The sequence below is a fragment of the Jaculus jaculus genome, chromosome 15, assembly GCF_020740685.1.
Source record: "Jaculus jaculus isolate mJacJac1 chromosome 15, mJacJac1.mat.Y.cur, whole genome shotgun sequence".
In the NCBI taxonomy this organism is placed as follows: Eukaryota; Metazoa; Chordata; class Mammalia; order Rodentia; family Dipodidae; genus Jaculus; species Jaculus jaculus.
Genome location: NC_059116.1, coordinates 3613413 through 3636143, shown reverse-complemented (window position 1 = coordinate 3636143; position 22731 = coordinate 3613413). Strand labels below are relative to the sequence as shown.

At 48.4% G+C, this 22731-nt stretch overlaps 1 protein-coding gene across 1 annotated transcript in view; it reads right to left on the bottom strand.

Annotated features, from left to right (window-relative positions):
- Nucleotides 1-22458, bottom strand: part of Nedd4l (NEDD4 like E3 ubiquitin protein ligase) — a 323634-nt gene extending 301176 nt beyond the window's left edge. The window contains exon 1 of the mRNA XM_004654771.2: nucleotides 22328-22458. Within this exon, the coding sequence (XP_004654828.2) occupies nucleotides 22328-22375 (48 nt within the window). The 5' untranslated portion in view covers nucleotides 22376-22458. The remainder of the gene's footprint in view (nucleotides 1-22327) is intronic.
- Nucleotides 22459-22731: the final 273 nt, after the last annotated feature.

Genomic DNA, 22731 nt, shown 5'->3' with positions numbered 1-22731 from the left:
TGATAATCGCAAGACAAGTTACCAGGGTCAGGGGACAGTCACCCACAACCTACAAGTCACAGCTGTCTAACAGTCCATCGGCCATGCAAGCCTGCAGGTCCAGGTAGGGCTCCCCCGGCCCCTGTGGTCATGACTTCTTGGAGGGCCGAGCCTCGGGCAATGACAAGTGATCTTGATGCATAACCAAGGATGTCCTTCCGGTTATATCCGAATCAGCCCATTCCAGACTGAAATCAGCCCCGTGCTATGTCTCACAGGGCTGACCTAATGAACAGCACAGCTGGCATCCACGGGAAGCAAACGGCCTCTCAGGAGCCGGGATGGGGTGTGAAGACAGCTGGGCCTAGCCAACGTGAGCCTGCTCGGCACTCTTCCATCAGTCCGTAGCCAGGCAAACATCAGCAAATGCAAAGCTCAGTGCATACCGAAGTGTTGCTATCTCATAGATTTCTTCAATACCCCACTGGACATGACAAAGAAATGGATGGATGGATGGATGAATGGATAGATAGATAGATAGATAGATAGATAGATAGATAGATAGATAGATAGAGAGATGACTCTTACACCACAGTCAAGTGGGCAAACAGTAAGTTAAGTCAAGGTGAATCAGGATTAACTACATACACTTGAGTACTGATGTAGCCTAGCACTCTTCAGGGTGTCTGGCCAGTATGAGTATGAGGACCAGTGTAGCTTAGTACCACCTGGCGTTTCTGGTCAATACAAACATAAGCACCACTATACTCAGTACTCCACAGGACGACGTATGGTCAGTGCAGACAAGAGTGCCAAACTATGTTAGTAGCCCCAGGGTTCCTGGGGCCACTGCAAGGCCCTGTAGTGATTGTGAAAGCTGGGAAGACAGTTCAGTCGGGGCAGTGCAGGCAGCCGAAGCGTGAGTATCTGCGCCCAGCTCCCCACGTCCCTTGCAAAGGGAAACCATAGCACGAGGTCTGCACTCCCAGTGTGCCTGGCCACGAAGGGAGGAGGAGACAGGAGCCTCGCCCAGGAGCTCTCAGGCCAGCGGGCCTGGCAGACACAGCGGTGAGACCTGCCTCGAACTAGAGGGAAGGCAAAGGCGACACCTGGAAGTTGGCCTCTAACAGCCACACGCATTCTGTGGCATGGGCTCACCCGCATGCACGCACACTCGTGAACATGTACACACAATCATACACGCACCTCTGGCCCCACGGTCCAACACACAGTACAACAGAAGTCTAAAGAAAAGGAATATAGGAAAATAACACGCCACCTCCCCTTTGGGACGTGAAAGATCAGCAAATGAAAACTTGTCAGAGCAGCCAGTAACTTCCTGAGGAGGGATGATCACGTCGCTTGGATGAAACACTACCACCTGCCAGTTTATAACTGCTGTGAACCTGAGCTGTGTCCCGCTGAGAATTTAGTTCAAATGACTGTGTTGGTTGGTCAAGTGTCATAGTGATAGCAATGATGAGACATCAGCTACAAACAGGGTAAGAAAAGTAGCTGATAGCATCGCACAGCTCCTCAGAGATGCTTTCCCTCAGGGGGGGGGTCTACTGTCCCCCAGGTCACGAGCACACGCCTGCTGTCTTCCCACCGCAGAAGAGGAAACGCGTGGTAGTTGGTCTTACAGAAAGCAACAGCAGAATGACATGGGCCGGGGGGGGGGGGGTGGGGGGGTGGATGTTCTGGAGTGGGCGGCTGTGGGGGAGGGGCCACAAGCACTGTCCGTTCAGAATGAGTAACGGTGCCACTCACACACGAGATGGCACGACTTGTGCTTTTGTTCTGGTGTGTGACGTGGCTCTGCCTTGTGGCCCCGGCTGACCTGGGACTCATTATCCACTTACTTCTGCCTCCTCGGCCCGGCTTGATGCGCACTGTCATCACATCCAAAGAGAGCGTGCGTCTTCAGGGGAGGGGGCAAACATTTTATTTATGTATTTGCAAGTGGAGAGAGAGAGAGAGAGAGAGAGAGAGAGAGAGAGAGAGAGAGAGAGAGAGAGAGAATAGTGCACCAGGGCCTCTTGGCACTGCAGATGAACTCCAGATGCATACTACTTTGTGTATCTGACTTTACATGAGTTCTGGGAGCTTGAAATCAGGCCATCAAGCTTTGCAGACAAGCACCTTTAATCACTCAGCCATCACTCCAGCCCAGGCTTTTTGTGTGTGTATGTGGTGTGCACACATGTGTATGCATGACCATCTGTGTTTGACTGCACATGTATGTGCAGGTGCCTGTAATGGACATGGAGACCATAGGTTGATGCTCATGTCCTCTAGTTGCCTTTCACCCTATTCTTTGAGACAGGACCTCTCACTGAACCCAAAACTCACCAGCTCGGCTGGGTGAGCTAACAAGCGAGCCCCTGCGGATCTGCCCATCCATCCCCGCCTCCCCAGCACCACGATCACAGGCGAGGGCCTGCAGGCATTTTACACATGGGTGCTGGGGGTTCAAACCCGGGTCCGCATGTGGCGCAGCAAGCACTTCCCCCGTTGAGACATCTCTCCAGTTCTCAAAGGATTTTTAATACCTCTAAACCCAGAGGGTTTGCAGATGATCCTTCCAATGCTCCCTTTTATCTCATCCCTTCTCAAAAGCACAGCCATAGGCAGGGGATGGGTCAGCGGTTAAAGCGCTTGCCTGCAAAACCTAACAACCTGGGTCCAATCCCCCAATACCAATATAAAGCCAGGTGCACAAAGTAGTGCATGCATCCAGAGTATATTCGCAGCAGCTGGGAGCCCTGGCATGCCCATCCTGTCTCTCTGACTGTCGCCTATCTCTCTATCCTTGCAAAATAAGTAAATAATAAATAATAAGTAAGCCTGGTCATATAGTCCCATGGTGCAGAACTGCAATGGTTCATATCTACGAGGCAGAGCTGGGGCTTCACACTGTGATTTCTACATCTCTACCTGTCTCACATGCATGCTAACAGTTGTTCAAGAAGGTGGTAAACATTCCCGTCTTTAAGCCTGCAGCAGAAAAGCCCATAACTATATAATATTTCTTGGACTAAACACTGCAAGTCCTCCAGAATTGGAAACTTCGATCCACTGCAGAGCTGGCTAAAAATAGCCACCCTCCTTCCTGCCACCTTCAGGCTGGAGCCACCACCACCTACAGGAACCCCACCACCCAGCATGAACCTGCCTCTGCACAGGTGTGAGTTGGGGAAAAGGAAGAGAGCACTTATGAGCTTTTACACCCAAAGGCTCAAATTCAAAGCCCACCTCTGGCCTTTACTAAGAACACAGATTTCCCCAAGGGACCTATGCTCTCAAAGCCAATGTTTGCTGATGAGGAAAAACAATCTTTCAAGACCCGTTTAGGGATTGATGGAATGACTGTGCAAATTGGTAATGTGCCGGAGTGAGGTTTGTCAATCTTAACGTGAATGTCGGTGAGGACCACACAGTTGTCATGTAAATTTACAAAAGAAAGTGTCTCATCTGTCTGAGGCTGGTGCATATACCAAGGCTCATTTGTTACCCTCAACAAATCAGAAAAGTGCCATTACAGGTGCTGCTGAGTGGAGACAGGGTGCCCAGCTCTGAACACTGGGCTGGGCTTTGTTTTAATATTTTTATTTTTTATTTGAGAGAGAAAAAAATATATATAGAAAGAGAAAAAATGAGCATGGGTATTCCCAAGGCCTCTAGCTGCTGCAAACAAACTCCAGACACATGCACCGCTTTGTGTATCTGGTATTAGGTGGGTGCTGAGGAATCGAACCCACGTCACTAGGCTTTGCAAGGAAGCTCCTTAACCGCACAGCCATTTGCCCAGCCCCGAGCTGAGTTTCCTAAGTAAACATGTGGCATTTCTGAAAGCCTCGCTATCCTTTCTCGTCCTTGGTCCCTGTCACTGCCCGGGCCCATCGCCTCACATTACAGATGCTTACATGCTCCCAAAATACCCTCAATTATACTTCTGACTTATTTCATATACTTGTTTGTTTGCTTGTTTTTAGATAGGACTTCATTATGTAACCCAGTCTGGTGCCCAACTTGAGATCCTCTTGTCTCAGCCTCCTGAGTGCCGGGATTTCAGACTTACACTCACTCCCAGCTCCCTCTCTGCTTACATTCACCAGCATTGGATGCTATCGTTTGAAATGAAGAACCAATGTAGATTTTTGTATAAAAAAGAAGGCATGCTACAAGTTGAATCCGAGCAGATAGAACAGGGAGCGGCTGATTGTGAGCAAGGTGTTCCTGCCGCACGAGATGAAGGGGTGTGTGGAGGGACAAGGCGATGGCTGCAAGATCACGTGAATGCACCTGGTGCCACAACCACTTCAATATGTGAACACAGTCACTCCATCTGGTGTGCATATTATCCCACTTAAAATGATTGGGGGCTGAAGAGATGGCTTAGCAGTTAAGGCGCCTACCGACAAAGCCCAGGGACCCACGTTCATTTCTCCAGGACCCATGTAAGCCAGATGCACAAGGTGGTGCATGTGTCTGGAGTTTGTCTGCAGTGGCTGAAGGCCCTGGTGCACCCATTCTCTCCCTCTCCTTCCCTCCCTCCCTCCCTCCCCCCCACCTCTCTGTCGCTCCCTCAAATAAATAAATAAAAATAAATGAGTTCAGGGCTGGGGAGATTGCTCAGTGGTTACAGGAACTTGCTTGTTGACCTGGGCTCAATTCCCCAGTGCATAAGAAAGCCATAAACACCAAGTATCACCTGAGTCTGGAGCTGATATGCAGTGGCTAGAGGCCCTGGTGCACCCATACATGCTCACTTGTGTGCTCTCTCTCTCCTTGCAAATAAATAAATTATAATTTTTAAATGTCTCAGAAACTAAGATAGGGGCTCAGAAAAGAACTCAGTTGGTGCAGCCAGTTAGTGTCTTGTGGGACAAAACACCTGACTGGAAGCCGCTGATGGAAGGGAAAGGTTTGCTTCCACTGGAAAGCTTCTTTGTGACGGGGAGTCCGGCAGGAGCGCCTCACAAGCGGGCAATGAGGAAGCTGGATGGGCAGTGAGGAAGCTGGATAGCGCTGGCCAGCAGGCTAGGCTATAAACTCCCAAGGCTCACCCCAGTGACACTCCTCCTCCAGCAAGGCTCCACCTTCCAGAGGCTCCACCAGCCGAGGACCAATTAGGAGGCTTAATTACAAATACATGAGGCTATGGGGAACATTTTATACTCTAGCCACCGCAGTTGGTAAAGTGCTTGCCTTGCAAGCAAGAGAACTTGAGTTCCATTCCTATAGTCCATGTTAAAAATAATAATAATAAAGCCATGCATCTTGGGGCAAGCTTGTAATCCCAGTGCTGGGCAGGTGGAGAAAGGCTGATCTCTGGAGCTCACTGGTCAGCCAGTTCCATCTGGCTTCAGGCCAGTGAGAGACCTATCTCAAGAAAAGTAGATGGAGCCGGGCGTGGTGGCGCACGCCTTTCATCCCAGCACTTGGGAGGCACAGGTAGGAGGATCACCATGAGCTCGAGGCCACCCTGAGAGCACATAGTGAATTCCAGGTCAGCCTTGGCTACAGTGTGACCCTACCTCAAACCCCCTCCAAAAACAAATGTAGATGGCCCTCCTGAGGAGCACAATCGGAGGTTCTCCTCTGGCCACCATGTGCATGGTGCATGTGCATGCCCACCTCTGTGTATTCACACACACACACACACACACACAAAACAACAACAACAACAACAACAACAAACAAACAAACAAACAGTGTGGGACAGTTGGGAAGTGTCGAAGTTTCCATAATTCTAGTCTACAGGAGCCATTCCTGAAATGCCAGTGGCTTCAATTTCTCGTGTTGTCAGCTGGGCCCGCGCCAGCAGTCTCTCCATCCACAGCTATTTGAAAGTCACCTGGGGCAGAGAGCAGTGACGCCCACAGGACAAAGGGGCCTGGTGCGAAGGGCCAAACCACCCCTAGAGCAGACACTTCAGCTGGACAGGAACAGCGGCTGGGGTAAGGCCCACAGACACACCCCAGCATGGGGTGCTCCCAGGTTTTCATGGAAGCAGATCTTCCAAAGAAACTCCCGGCTCGGCTGAGCCCAGTCTGAGCTAGTCCACGCCGACAATGCGGACAGAAGCCCCCAGCACATGGCAAGCTAGCCCCAAAGAAAGGAACTCTGCCAGGGCCCATTCCATTCAGGTGCCCTGAAAGAAAACAATGCCCAGGAGGGGATGGCACAGCAGACTGACTTCTCAGAACCAGAGATGGAAACTGCCATCACCCAGGAGACCAAGGCCTCCCTCCTGGCTCTTCCTGTTTGGTCAGTGGATAAGGTGCTTGCTTGCCAAACCTGACAGCCTGGGTTTAATTCCCCAGTACCCACGTAAAGCCAGATGCTCAGAGTGGTGAATGCATCTGGAATTCATTTTCAATGGCAGGAGGCCCTCACGCACCCTGTCTCTTTCTCGTGCTCTCTACCTGTAAATAAATAAAATATATATATATATATATATATATATATATATATATATATATATATATATATAGCAAAAATAACTTTAAAAAATCAAGTCCTGGTGATATATGGATGGCAAGCAGCCAAGGATGACAAGCGACAGGTACAAATGACTGACCACTGTGCTCATGCGCTTCCACTTCTAATCCACCCTTAAACAAAGCCAGAAAAGCAGTCACACCAGGGCTGGAGAGATTGCCGAGTGGTCAAGGAGCTTGCCTACAAAGCCTAATGACTGAGGTTTCATTCCCCAGTATCCACATAAAGCCAGATCACAAAGTGGTGCCTGCATCTGGAGATTGTTTGCAGCTCTCTCTCTCCCTCTCTCTCTTTCTCTCTCTCTCTCTCCTATCTCTCTGCTTATAAATAAATAAAAATATTATCTTAAAAAGGAGCCACACCACTCTCAGTATAGTTCAAGACAGCAACCATGCCATCTGGATTCATACTTTCGCCAATAAAGCCTGGCATTCGTTGCGATTAGCAAGGGCAAGGCTGACTTTCTCTGCAGCCCCATTAGCACGCGTTTTACTCTTGCCAATTTGTTTGCAAGTCTGCCTTCGAGTGATGTCACGTAATCTCTGGCGTACTTCTTTAAAGCTGGTTTTCTGTCAGCATGGCTCATGACAAGATCAACACCGGTGATGACTTCGCCGCCAGGCCTTCAGCGAAGCCATTTCCACTAATGAGTGAGTCACCGATGTCACCCTGTGTCCTACTGACCGTCAGTCCACCCACGTCCCCTGCATCTTGTAAGCTTTGCAGACCAGCTCATCATGGCTGATGGAATCCTCGTAGATGGTCGTGACGGTGGCTGGAGGCAGAAGGCAGCAGAGCCCGAGGGAAGCGGACCAGACGGGAGAGCTGTTCTGTCCACCACCACACACAATGTTTTGAGGGATATGTCATGAGCCACCAGGCCACTGCAAAGAAAAGCTGCCAGCTAGGGAGATGGCTGAGTGGTTATGACACTGGCCTGCAAAGCATGAGGACCTGAGTTCGATTCCTCAGTACCCATGTAACACCAGATGTACAAGGTGGTGGCACATGTGTCTGGAGTGCTCTGCAGTGGCTAGAGGCCCTGGTATGCCCATTCTCTCTCTGACTTTATATATACATATTTTTTTCATTTATTTATTTGATAGGGAGAAAAAGAATGAGAGAAAGAGAGTGAGAGAGAGAGAATGGGCACACCAGGACCTCCAGCCACTGCAACAGGCACCCCCTTTTTGCTTATGTGGGTCCTGGAGAGTCAAACAGGGGTCCTCTGGCTTTGCAGGAAAATGCCTTAACCACTAAGTCATCTCTCCATCACCCCATTCTCTCTCTTTATATCTGCCTCTCTTTCTCTCTCAAATAAATAAACAAGCTTGTTTGTTTTTCTTTAGTTGAATGATGTAGTCCCAGCATGCCCACAATAAAGGGAGGCAGATAAGGACCCCGGTTCGAGGCTCGGCTCCCCAGGTCCCACGTTAGCCAGATGCACAAGGGGGCGCACACGTCTGGAGTTCGTTTGCAGAGGCTGGAAGCCCTGGCGCGCCCATTCTCTCTCTCCCTCTATCTGTCTTTCTCTCTGTGTCTGTCGCTCTCAAATAAATAAATAAATAAATTTTTTAAATAAATAAATAAAGGGAGGCAGAGATAGGAATGTCACCTGGAAGCTCACAGGCCACCTCTCTTAGTGAGTACCTTGGTTGACTGTGAGATCCTGCCTCAAATCATACACGCACACACACACGTGTGTGAACACAAACAACTATTCTTGTAGGACAAAAGTAATAGTATCATTGCCCACAGATCCCTGCCATGCTTAGATGAACACCCAGGTGTCTTCCTGGGGACAGGGAGCAGTTCAATCACAAGGCCAGGGGCATTCTGAAGAGGTGGACCACAAGCATCATGGCTGGCCTTGGCCCAGCTGCAGGGAGGCCATTCTATGCCCTCCTTGCCATGGCTGCTGGGGGAGGGGCCTCTGTGGACCAGTGGGACATGGAGAGAGACCTCCTACACAACTGTGGTGATGAAAGCCACAGGAAACCATTCCCTTCCCTCCCAAAGGGGTCTGGGCCTGCCTGCCAGTGCCGGCCACCCTGGGATGAATACAGCAGCCAGAAAGAGCCAGACTATAGATGGTGAAGCCGAGGAAGAAGAAAACCTGTCCTGGCTTGCTGGCCTCACTGACTGGCAGACCTCACTGCTGGACAGGATGCCTCCCAAGTGACACATGATGGCTGAAGGAGGCACAACAGCTGCTGTGGTGGCTTGAATTTGGTGCCCCCTAAACTCATGTGCTCTGGATGCTGGGTCCCCAGCTGATGACAATTTGGGAACTGGAACCTTGTTGGAGGCATTGGATTATTGGAGGTGGGTTTTGCCAGTGTTTGGCACACTCTCCTGCTGCTGTTGTCCACCTGATGTTGTTCACCTGATGTTGTTCACCTGATGTTGGCCAGAAGGTGATGTCCAGCCTCTGCTCATGCCATCGTTTCCGCTGCCATCACGGAGCTTCCTCTTGAGTCTGTTAACCAAACTATTCCCTATCCCACAAGCTGCTCTCGGTTGGGTGCTTGGTGGCAGCAACATGAAGCTAACTGAAACAACTAACAACAATCTGCCATGATGCCTGGACACTATGATGGTCACAAGTGGACACCAGTCAACTCACACCTCACAATTCCAAGATACAATGACTGTAACCCATAACTGAAGGGACAGGGGTGTGCAAGGTTAATGTGTGGTATCTACCGGCACGCTAAGCGTGTACGAACTGGAAGGTAAATCCTCTTTTGAAGATATTAAAAGGCTACGGTGGGGCTATGATTGGTCTAACCAAAGTCTCAGCTTAGACACAAGGTGGTGTTTGTTAGCTCCACCCTTTGCATACTGCAGGTCACACCCAACACTTAAGGGCATTAGCTGAGAGCTAAGCGAGGAGCTGTGGGCACTTCGCGTGTGGAGGGAGGAGCAGGTGAATGCAGTTATGTGCACTTAACATCATGCCGCTGAGAACTACGAGGTGTGGGCAGGGCTCAGTTATTTGGGAAGGTAAGGCTGGAAGATCACTTTGACCTTCAAGTTCCAAGGTCTTAAAAAAACTAAAACAATCTAACAATAAGATAGATTTTTGATAAGCTCTGTAAGTCAAAACCCAAGGAAACAAAGATAGAGACAGTTTTTAGTTAGATCCCAGGCCACAGTTTTCATAAAATATTCAAAAAGATTTCTTTTTTTCAGAGAACACAAAACACTGCTAAAATTAAATTTGTTTCATGCCACAGTTGTGCACAGAGGATAGTAGTATAACTATTAAGTGTCCACCATAGAGAAAATGAAACTTCTACTCTGCAGAGCTGCAAGAGAAAATACCCAATTTAGAGCTTGGCACGGTGACACATGCCTGTAATCCCAGCGCTCAGGAGTTAAAGGCAGGAGGATCAGGGGTTCAAGGCCAGCATGAGCTACGTGAGACTCTGACTCAAAAAAAAAAAGAAGGAAGTGGAGAAAAAGGGAGGAGAGGACAGGAGAAGAAAGGAGAGGAGAAGAGAGGGAAGAAAGGAGAGGAGAGAAAGGAAAGGCAAGGCAAGACAAGGTAAGGGAAGGGAAGGGGGGAGAGGGGAGATCCCATTTACTAGTCAATTTTGAGGGTGGGAGTGCTCAATCCCTTATCCCCCCCCCACCTCACACCTAGGCAGGGCGCCCCAGAGGAGGCAATGTGATGACCTTGGTACTCGGGTCAAAAGCAAGGAGCCCTGATAAACATGTCCGACTGAGCAAACACTACAGCAATATCTGTACCAATCAAGTGCTCAATTCTCTTTTTACTTGAGCCTTGAAGTGGATGCACTTGGGAGAGAAACTCTTTCTACCTTACTTTTATATATTTATTTCATTAAATACCAATTCAATGACATATTCATAAGGTGCCAGGTAGTATATGAGCATACGGCCTGTAGCAATCACAGGATAATGAACATGGCTAGCTCCTTCAACACTTAAAAAAGTTGATTTATGTGTAGTAATTGTACATATCTTACGAGGTACAGTTACACACACATGATACTGATAATTAGGACATGTAACATTTTATACACAGAGCCTTCAAGCTCCTCTCTAAAAAAAAATTTATTTATTTATTAGAGAGAGAGAGAGAGAGATTGAGAGAAAGAGAATGAGCATGCCAGGGGCTCCAGGCATTACAAACAAACTTCAGACGCATGTGCCACCTTGTGCATCTGGCTTTACATAGGTAAATAGGTAAATGGGAAATAGAAACTGGGTCCTTAGGCTTTGTAGGCAAGCACCTTAACTGCTAAGCCATCTCTCCAACCCCAAATTCCTGTCTTTAGTTATTCATAAAATAAACAACAAGCTCTTATGAACTATTCTCACATATCGCACACAGTTTATTTTCAGAACTATCCTAAGAAGTTTATTGCAGAAACAAATAATAGCAGGCAAGAAAGAAAACAAAGGAAAAATTACCTGTAATTCCTTTGCTGAAAACAAGAAAAAAAAAAATGTCATTAGCCTGCTGGGACACATTCCTAATCATTTTTTGTAAATATGCGAACTCTTTTTTTTACAGTAGAATTTAACAGCACTAATTTGTAAAGCACTTTTTCTACGTATCTTTTCTGGCAGGTGTGGGGTGTGTGGGCATGTGTGTACCCATGTTCGCAGGTATGTGGGCATACAAGTATGCGCAGATACGAACGCAGACGCTTGCACACGTATGTGATAGCCAGAGGTCACGGTGGGTGTCTTCCTTAGTTGCTCTTCACCTTATTTTAAAATTTATTTACTTATAAGCAGAGAGAGAAAATGGGCGTGTCAAGGCCTCTTGCCACTGCACACATATTCCAAATGCATTTATACCACTTTGTGCATCTGGCTATGTGGGTACTCTAAAACGGAGCCCAGGCTGTCAGGCTTTGCAAACAATCACTTTGACCACTGGGCCATCTCCCTAGCCCTCCACCTCACTTTTTTTTTTTTTTTTTTTTTTTTGAGACAGGTCTCTCATTGAACCTAGAAGTCACCAAGTTAGTTAGATTACTGAACCACCAAGTCCCAGGGTCCATCTCCCTGACTCCACAGCCCCAGCACTAGAATTGCACGCATGCACTATGATGTCTGGCTTCTACATGGGTGCCGGGTTCGAAACTCAGGTCCTCATGCCTGGCAGCAAGCACTTTACCCACTGTGCTATTCTCCTGCCCCTCCGCGAATCTTATCACCGCCATCCACGCCAGGAGACCACCTCCAGCGTTCCCCTCCCACCCACCACACTGGCTGCATGCATATCTAGAAGCAAGCGGGGGAGGGGGGAAAAAGCAAAGACTCCAAGACAAGTGTGCGTGGCACAGCACCCCCACTTCCCAAGACCCTGCATAGACATACTTTAGAGCCCTCTATCAGCATGGACAGATTACTTCCCTCCCCACAGGGCACGACGCAAGAGCCATCCCCGTGCGTCCTCTGTGGAAGAGGAGACACATACAGCTCTTCAAAGTTCCAGACCCACCTTCCTAGACTTATGCATAAGTAGTGGCATTTTCAATTCAGCAGGAAATGGACCTTTACTTTCATGATTAAATAGTCAATATTTGAGGGCTAGAGAGGTGGCTTAGCGGTTAAGCGCTTGCCTGTGAAGCCTAAGGACCCCGGTTCAAGGCTCGATTCCCCAGAACCCACGTTAGCCAGATGCATGAGGGGGTGCATGTGTCTGAAGTTCGTTTGTAGTGGCTGGAGGCCCTGGAGTGCCCATTCTCTCTGTGTCTCTGCCTCTTTCTCTCTCTGTCTGTCACTCTCAAATAAATAAAATATAGACAAAAAATTTAAAATAATAATAATAATAATCAATATTTGAGGAGGATAGCTAAAGGTGGGGCTGGATGTATGTTTTCAACTTTTACACTGAGCCCCACTGATATGCACAGTTAACATGTGCGGATCAAAAATCAAATGTTACAAAATAACTAGCTACCATCAAGTGCTTACTAAATCAGGTAGTTCCCTGTATTAAACCTGCTTGCATTTTCATAAACAATCATATCACACGAAAGGGGTTTCCAGTGCTAGGAAAGAAAAAAAGAAAGGGAATAGGAAAGCAAAGAAGGAAAAGAAACTGAAACAAATAAAGAAAAGAAGAAAAAGAGGATGGGAAGATGGCTTAGTCTTTAATACTTGCAAAGCCTCCTAGACGAGGTCCAATTCCCAAGCTACCCACATAAAAGGAGCTGCAAAAAGTGGGGAAAGTCTCTAGTGTTCATTTACAGTGGCAAGAAACCTCAGTGTGTCCCTCAACACACTTATAAAATGAATATTTATTATCTCACTTTAAATAAAGGAAAAGAAAGAATGGATTGAGGAGAGGGGTCGATGGAAGAGTGCTTACTTAGCAAGTACAAGGCCCTGGGTTCTGCCCCTAGTACCAAAACAAGAAAAAAACAGTCCATATGTGAATAAAACTAATCTATGCACTACAAACATCTTCAAGGAAGCAGGAAAAATAAACAGAAGGGGTCTTCTCACCTCCTCTGCCTCTCCCTCAAAGCCTGTGCTCAGGGGACGCTGTCGCCAACACCTCACGTCAATCGTTTAAAAGTCTGCTTAACTCTGCATTTTAAAACATTCCTTTGTATCAGACATGAAGCTGTTGGCTACTGTTCCCCAGTATATTTTTCACTACTGCAACCAGCTCAACATCTTACTCACAATGGACAATGGTGGCTCCAACTTTCATAGTGTGCTAATTTAAAAACACATTAGGAGCCAGGTCTGGTGTTGCACGCCTTATAATCAATCCCAGCACTCGGGAAGCTGAGGCAAGAGTATCTTAAAGTCAAGGCTACTTTGGGCCACATAGTGAGACCTTGCATCAAATGGGAGACAGAGAGAGGGAAAGAAAGAAAGAGAGGTAGAAGGAAAAGACAGAAAGGGACAGAGAGACAGAGATACAAAAGGAGAGGGAAAGAAGGGAGGAAGAATACAAAACTATGCCAAAAGGTCTTAGAGCAAGGCTTTTTACAATTTTTATTTATTTGTAAGAGGACAGAGAGAGAGAATGGGTTCGCCAAGGCCTCTAACGCTGCAAACTAACTCCCGATGCATGCACCACTTGGTACATCTGGCTTTATGTGGGTACTGGGGAACTGACCCCAGGTCAGCATGCTTTGCAAGCAAGTGTCTTTAACCACTGAGCCATCTCTGCAGCCCTAGAACAAAGCTGTGTGCCACGCTGGAAGTGAGAAATGTACTTAGAAGGTAAAAGACTTATTACAGACAAGACTAAGAGTTGGCGTCAAACTCAGGACCTTGTCACCGCACCATCAGGTCCCTGCAAATCAGGGCATGTTCCCTGCCAGGGAGACAGGAGAGCATGCCATATCAGAACAACTTAGGCAGCACCCGCACTTGATCCAGCCTGCTGAAAACCATGCACCACTGGGGCCCGACCAAGTGACAGATAATGAAATGGCAGCCACACCAGCAGCAGGGCATGTCCTATGGCTTGTGTGTCTTCTTCAAACCACGGTCCCCTTGAGCCCTTCTAAGCTCCATGTTTCTCAGATGGGTGACACATCACAGCTTTAAATCAAAAGAAAAGTAGTCTCTAGATGGTTCTTTCCCCTTGACAGACAGAGGGAGAAAATGAGTACGGTCTCCCTTGTGGGGGCGGGGGAGGGGAAGGGGGTGTCTGCCAAGAAGTCACCAAACACTAAATCTGATCACAGCGAGGGAATCTGAGAGCCTTACCATTGAACTTGGTGAGTTTTGAATCAATACAGGACTCTGGAGTCAGGGACAAAAGTCAACTAAAGTGTCAAATTCAAGCTGGTTACCCCAGAGACACATAAGTAATGTGGCTTTTGTCACTTACAGGCATTACAGCAATAGTCAGGACTTGAACCCTTTGGGTTTACAGCAAACCCTTACCACTTTAATGAGACCCTGTATCATTTATGAAATAAGTGGCCTAGACACTCACACCCACCAAGCTCTGCTAGGACTTGAGCCATAGGCTTGCATCAGAAATCAAGAATCTCTTTAACAATAAAAACTAATAGTAAGAATTAGTTCCTTCCCACCATCAATGAGAGGAAGTTATAGAAAAGTCCAGTGGAGTAGGGTGTGGTGGTGCACAGAGTGTTGGAAGCCAGCCTGGAGCTTCAGAGTGAGTTCCAGGTCAGCCTGGGCTAGAGTAAGACCCTAGCTCAAAAAGGGGGGGGGTGCTGAAGAGAGAGAGCAAAATCTAAGGACCCAGGTTCCATTCCCCAGTACCCACGTACACCAGATGAACAACGTGGCACATGCATCTGGAGGTCATTTGCAGTGGCTAGAGACCTTGCCATGCGAATTCGTGCACTCTGTCTCTCTCTCTCTCATTAAAAAATAAATAAAATATTAAAAAACAAAACAGTCCACTGGAACAAAGAGCTCTACAGTCCCTATACACCCAGGGCTGAGACAAAGGACCTCTGCATGCTGAGACAACGCAGGGACTCCTTTCCCTAAATCTGGTGGCTGTCCCTCTCTCTCCTAAAGTTATGTATACCATGGCTAGGAAGAACTTTGAAAACTGAGAAAAGCAACGTCTGCACAGAGAAACAGCAGCATGGGTGCTTTTTATTTTATTAAATATCCTAATCCTCTTAGATTTCCAGGAAAAGTTTGGTTTCGAATTCTGTTTGTTTTCTCTCATCACTAAAGTATATTCTCATTTCCATATTCTACCAAGTGACAACCAAGCCAAAAGAAATAGTAAACAGAACAAACATTGCCACCTATAGACAGAACATGAGACGCATGTGCTTGTACTGTGACCTGGAAGAGAAACACCGAGAACAGCAAGTGACGTTCTGTTACACTTCCCACACCTTCCTTAATCCTGTTCCTCGAATCCTCACATTACTTAATCCTCCGTAATGTGGACTGTCAAAAGGCCAATGTGCAGTTTGCTTTATGACCGATTAATAAATATTTTGCAGCTAGGTGGGGCAGCACACGCCTCTAGTCCCAGCTACTTGAGACGCGGAAGCAGGAGGTTCACTTGCACCTACAAATTCAAGACCACCTCTTCAACAAATATATATATATATATATATATATATATATATATATATATATATATATATATATGTATATATATATTTGCCATCAGTAGGTCAAATTCAAGTATTCAAACACCTGCAATGGCACAGTTGAAAATTTGTACAATGTTTCTCCTTCTCTTTCTTCCCCCACACTATCTTGTCTTCCCTTCCCAACTGGCTGTTACTCACCTCACCTACACCTGAAAACCAGGGACCGCAACAACATCTACTTAGCTCATCTTCTGTTTTGTTTGTGTTTTATATTTCTTTCTTTTTCTTTTTTTTTTTTTTTTTTCTGGCTCTAGCCCAGGCTGACCTAGAATTCACGATGTGGTCTCAGGGTGGCCTCAAACTCAGCGATCCTCCTACCTCTGCCTCCCGAGTGCTGGACTAAAAGTGTACACCACCGTGCCTGTCTAAAAGGAATTCAGATTAAATGAACTCAAATAATTCCATTCATTACTTATTTGTTTGCTGACTTTTGAGGTAGGGTCTCATTCTAGCCCAAGATGACCTGGAATTCACCATGCCCAACTCATCTTTTACACTAGAAATTTTAAAGAAGTTTTTTTTTTTTTTTAAGCAAATATGCTCTGCTTCTCATATCTATAGCCATTCTAGTTTTGGCACTTGCTGTTTTCCAAGGTTATGGCTGGGACCCAGGGCCTCAGGCATTAAGCGATGTTTCTGTAAGGCCAATTTACCCTTCACAGAGACAGAAAAGTGATGGGGTCCGCAGTGAATACAATGTTTCTTCTGCCTAGGATGAGTGCAGATGATGAAGCAATTCACCAGGCAGCCAAGGGTACTGTTGCAAATGTGTTGCCTTCTAAAGCCATTCATAACTTTTATTTGGTGTGGGGGGGGTGTTCAAAGTAGGGTCGCCCTCTAGCCCAGGCTGACCTGAAATTCACTATGTAGTCTCAGGGTGAACTTGAACTTACAGCAATACTTCTACTTCTGCCTCCCTAGTGCCGGGATTAAAGGCGTGCACAACCATGACCGAGCCATTCATAACTTTTAAAAAGTCTTATTGGCATGTAAATTTCACATGTGAAATATTTCACCAATTAAAAGTCTGTAGCTCAGTGGCATTTAGTGTGTTCACAGTGATTTCTTTCTTGAGACTACTCAGTGTTCTCCTGAATCGACAAGTAAGTACACCGAAGCTCCCAGATTCCCTAAACCTTCCCAAGATGAGTTTCCCCAGGAGAGCAGGCCCCACTGTATTGGAGACGTGCCTTCAGCGAGGCACAGCTGCCCTTGGAGGAGTCTTGCTAAAGAGACCACAGTCATCAGAGGACTCCCCCTTGCTGTCAGCCTCACTCCTTTGAACATGCTCATTTTTATTCCTTTGCTTTAAGGAACTGCTTTTCAGTGAGGAAAGAACTCAGAATTCAAGTATTCTGAAAATGAAGCAACAGACATCGATGTCACAGGTTACCTTTTTGCGCCATGTGTGTGCAGGTGATGCGGTGTGTGGTCACGCATGTGTGCCGGAGGTTGTTTGGGTGGACAGAGCGGAGCCTCAAATGTCTTGTTCTGTGGCTCTCCGCATGGTCTTGTTTTGAGCCTGGGTCTCTTTGAACTAATTTGGGAGCTTGATGGACTCTGAAAATTCTCAGATCTCTGCTTCTATGGAGAGCTGGGGTTACAGGCCTGTGTGGCCACACCCGGCTCCCAGCTATTTACATGGGATCTGAAGATTTGAACTCTAGTATTTGCGTGCCCTCCTGCTTGTGCGGGAAGCCCACTGAACTGCTGGGCCGTCTCTCCAGTCTTTCTTCACTTTTTTTTAAACAATATAGGGTGTTGCTATGTGTAGGTCCAGCTGGCCTCCAGCTCATAATCCATCCTGCCTCAGCCTCCTCAGTGCTGGGATGGAGTGCATGCCACCACAGCCGGCTGCAAAACATCCCTGGTTGGAAAACGAAAATGTAATGACAGAATTTCATCAAACAATACTATTGCATCTGCTAATTTACAAACTTGCTTGGGCTAGGCATAAACCTGGCTTCCATTCCCAGCACTGCAAAAACAAACAAAAACTGCTTTTAAATGTAGCATTAAAACCTAGGCTCTTTCGGGTTTCTTTCTCAGAGTTTAGCAATGAGGGCCTAGATGAGGGGCAGCACTCAGCACACAAGGAGGCACGCCATCCCGACCCCGGGCTTGAGGAGCACGTGACTGGGCAAGACACCTCCTCACTTAGCAAGCAGCCCATCAGCTCTGGCCTTTAGATGCAGACACTACCTGTACTGTAATTTCCCAAAGCAGTAATGTCTTGACCATCTCCCCGGCTGCCAAGAAGGTATGCAAGGTCTGCAGAACTCTTGCAAACACACGCAAATCCCTCTTCTAAAACCAACACGCCTTTTGCACTTACACAAGGCTGCTCAGGTGCTCTGTCCACTAGGCTCCTGGTATCTCCTCTACAAATAACCCATTCATTCCCTTGACTCTAGCCCTTTTCTAAGACACAAGGACAGAAATTCAAAGTGAAAATGCTGGATTGGCCAGGCATGGTGGCACAAGATCGCTGTGAGTTCGAGACCAGGCCAAGACTACATAGGGAATTCCAGGTCAGCCTGGACTACAGCAAGACCCTTCTTCAAAAAGAAAAAAAAAAACTGATAGTTTGGGGTTACTGAGGTTTCTAGTTACTATGACTCATCAATTGTAAAACATCCTTGTTTTAAAATTTTAACATCTCTGTTAAACAAAAATAAAAAGGCGCTTCATAAAACTGACAAACGGACAGCATGCCACGATGTGACATCTTAAAATTGTTCAGCTCCTTCAAGGAGAGAAACACGCATCTATGCCCAAGGTCAACTTTCAATGTCTATTATCAAGTTCACAGTTGCACAGAAACTCGTCGAGGCAGGAGTATGACAACTACACACAATATCTCAAGAGCCAGAATGCAAAGCCATTGGCTGCTGCCGGGTGACAGCGTGGCCCCGCCAAAAGAAAGACCTTCCACCGCATTTCATGAACCTTTCCAAGTTTAAGACAGAATGAAGACCATATTGAGTACAGCTAATTCTCAAACATTACCAAGGAGTATTTGTCTGCAGTGCACAATGTTTGGTCCCATTTTACATTGTCACGAATAATCCAGTTATGGAAAGCTTTCAAGGTGCTTCAAAGAAAGGGAAAATGCACTATTTAGTGTGTTATAAACTAGGGCTCTGGGCTTAACAGGCCTGGCCCCACTGAGGGACCTTAGGCAATGAGTTCACTGTTTCTATTCATCACAAAGTTGCCAATCATAGTATTGTTTGTTTGTTTGTTTTTGAGGAAGGGTCTCACTCTAGCCCACACTTGCCTGGAACTCACAGCGACCCTCCTACCTTAGCCTTCTGAGTTCTGAGAGTAAAGGTGGGCGCCACCACTATGATCTTGGTTCTGCTGCTTTTTGAGGCAGTGTCTCACTATGTGGTCCAAGATGACCTCAAACTTACAATGCCTCCTACATGCTAGGGAGCCATAGCTAGTCTTATAAGAAAGCTGTCATTCAAATGCTCGTATTTTGCCCAGCAGAAAATCTTTTCAAAAATAAAGACACCTTTCTGAGGTGTGGTAAAAGACTTCAAAAGGCTAACAGTAGCATTCAGGAGCAAACCTATGCCAAATGTGTTACAGAGGGCCACAATTTTTTTTTTTAATAAAAAGGAAAGAAAAAGGAAAAAAAAGTCCTCCAAGGACCCAAGCCAGATGCAGAAACTGGTCCAAACTGTTCTGACTCCAAACCAAATCTGATCTTCAGCCATGAATGAGAAGTTCTGTTCAACAGCTAATCCCTCCAACCCCAGGACTCATCTAGTGGGGCTTTCAAATTTACTTCCGGAAGCTGACCTGATTTCAGTCAGAGTGAATATAACTTATAACGCACGAGCGGAACCTTATCCAGAAAGGCACAGCAAAAATAAATAAGTAAATAAATAATCAAGCAGCACATACATTCACAGGAACAAACCCCATATTTTCATTCCACACACAAGCTAGACCTAGGTTAAGGGACTAAGAAACAACCAAGAAGCAATGCCACTGGCACTGGCGATGTCACATTCTAGATTAACACCACGTTGCCCAGCAGCAGCAGGGCGCTCCCCAGCCTCCGAAAGATGGGGCACGACAAAGTTCCTTCCACATACGTGACGTGTTCCACTAACTTCAAACCCCAATGCAAATTTAAAACCACTAGGTATGGGTGAGGTGCAGGTGCCGAAGAGGTTTACCAGGGGGATCCCCTGTACAACAGGCCACTATCACCAAGTGACATTCTGCAGCCCTGGGAGATGTACCCCAGATCTAATGCACCATGCTGTTTCTTTGCTCCGGCATTCTCCTTTCAGAGCCTGTTGAAATCTTCCATCTGTTTGCTTACATGGCCTCACTCGGGGGACAAGACAAGCGGTGCAAGTTCAGCAATGTGCTGTTGAGATTCTACGAAGGCATTCCCCGATTCGCCACCGGGTCACGTGACAGCTGGAAATCTCCCCTACAACATCATTTCCATTTTTGTTTTTAAACTGGTAAGACAGAAGTGAAAAGAGAAGACAGATGAGGCTTGTCCTGGGTCATATACTGTGTGGGGAACTAACATGTACCAGCAATGTGGCAAATAAATAGACAAATCAAAGCGTTCACGGCCTTTTGCTATGCCCTATACAGTCCTGACAACGTGTGGAACAAGCAGAGTCACAGAAAAGCCCCCAACACCCCGGTTTTTTTTTTTCTAAGCTTTATGCCCTTCCACACCCCACACCAGTCAAGATCAGCACTGACCACGTAGTCAACAGTGACAAGCCCGCTCCAGGTAGGCTCCCACACTGGCTCCCCGTGTAAACAAAGCATCAACAACAGTGACAGAAATGTGACTCCCTGAGGAGCTTGCATTTCCCCAAAACATTCTTAAAATATCTTTTCAAGTTTTTTTTTTTTTTTTAATAATCCTGTTCTTTTTAGAAAGAAAGCAATGCTGTGAGGAAGCCCAGCTGTCTTCATTACCCATCGTGCCTCCACCCAGGCAGTCCTTTGTTTAGGAATGTCAGAATATCGCCGCCACCTCCGTGGGCTCCCAGCACCTCCGCCGCGACGGATGAAAGGGAGACCTGGAGGGCGCCCCCGAAGGCCCCAGATAAAAGAAGACAGAGTGGGGAGGAGGTCCCTTGGGGAAAGGTATCAATGCTACGTCCCCTCCCCTCTCCAGGTAACTCCACACGCACGCCCACAGCGCACCAAGAGGAAATTACTCTAGGCGAGGCAAGCACGGCAAAATAATCAAAACCAGAAGTCACACATTATTTGCATTTCGATCATTCCTTGATAAAACAAAACACAGTAGACCTTGTCTGCCAGCGTGAAAAAATAGTCAACTGCTATACACCCTCCCCACCCCCAAGATACCAATTTTACTACACACACACACACACACACACACACGCACCCCGATGCCACTGTAAGAAGGAGGCAGCCACCGCAGCCCGGGTCAGACAGCAGCCTCTCCTTAACCGCCACCCCACCCCCTCGGCAGAGAAAGAAGGGAAGCTCAGAAAGAAAAGGAGGGAGGGGAAGAGAAGAGAAATCAGAGAAAGCCCTAATTTCCAGGCATCAACTTTTCATGAAATGTGCAACCAGGATAGGAAATAGCTCCCTGCTGAGTAATGCTTCTGGGGTGGGGGTGGGGGCTGGAATTCACCTCTCCGAGGGGAAGCCAGACCCGGGCGCGCACCCCGCCAGATGGCGGACCACTCCTACCTGCTCCATGCAAGCCTGCCCGTCACGCCGCGCCCGCGACAGGCCTCCCACCCCCCCTTTTTGGCAAAGCACCTCACCAATGAGAGTCGAGCTCGGTTGGTCGAGCAATGATTTAGCAGGATCGTTTCAAAAGAGGGGAGTGGGGATCAAAACAAAGCCCCTCTCCGGTCAATCCGACCGTTTTTCTGGGGGGGGAGGAGAAGGGGGCGTGGCTTATTGCATATGATTTATTAATAAGATTTATTAATTAAGAGATCAATGGAGTTTTCCTCTCCTCCCCCACCCAGCCTGGAGGTGTCAGGCTTTTAATCCTCGGCCAGTAGAAGGAAAGAAAATAAAATAGAGCAAGGTTGCAAGCTTTCCCCAAGTTTCCTGCGGCACCTGCTAACCCTCCGCCACCCACCGGCGACAGAGACAGTGCAGCCTCCCCCCAAGCCCCCCAGGCCCACACAGCCACGCGCCCCTCGCGGCGTTCCCCCTCCCCTCGCCCACGGGGGTCCGCGCACAGCCGCTCGCCGGCGACCGCAGACGCGATCGCTACAAAGAAAGTTCCAGGGGGAAAACCAAGCAAGCTCCCTGTGCAGCCCCGGCTCCAGACGTGACAAGCATCGGGGACTCCCGGCAGCAGGGGGTCAGACGCGGGGAAAGTTGCCAGACAGCAGTCAAGGGGAGCCGGAGCTCGGAGAGGACGGAGACCCCCGGGGCGCACGGGCTCAGGCGGCCTGCCATCGCTCCTTCACCCTCCATCCCCGAAGCCCGGAGCGCCCGAGGGCGGCCGGGGTTCAAGGGCGCCGAGCCGTTTTATTTACAAACAAAGCGCTCCGATGGGGGTGGAGAGGCCTGCCGCGAGCCATCCCCCAGCTCGGGACCCCGATCGATCTCAGGTTCGCGAGTTCAATTCCCCGCTGCAGCCTTGGGTGGGAAAGGGGGGCAGGTCCCGACCCATCCCGTACCTCGCCGGCCCCGCGCAAGACACCGACTCCCGGGAGAGTGCCCCGAGAGCACGGGGCAGCGCTCACCTCGTCTTCCGAAAGTCCGTAGACCGCGTCCTCGAGCCCGGTCGCCATGGAGCCGGTGGCCCGCGCGCGGGGGTCCGGGACACTGTGGTGCGCCGCGGGGCCGCCGATCCCGCCTCTCCTCCCTCTCTCCCCGCGGAGCCCCGGGCTGGGCAGGTGAGGCTGACCCGAGCGCGCTTCACCACCCTCGGCCGCGGCCGGAGCCGCTTCCTCCCGGAAGGCTGCGGGACCTGCGGGCTGCAGGCGACTCCGGAGACCGCGGCGACCCGAGCGCTTCGCTGCCCCGGGCCTGCGCCTCCGTCCGTCCCGCCCTCGGAGCCTCCCCGGCCCGCCCGCCCGCTCCCCGCCCCACTCCGAGCCGCTCCGCGGTCCCCGCCGGCGCCCCGCTCTCCCCGCCCCGCCTCCGC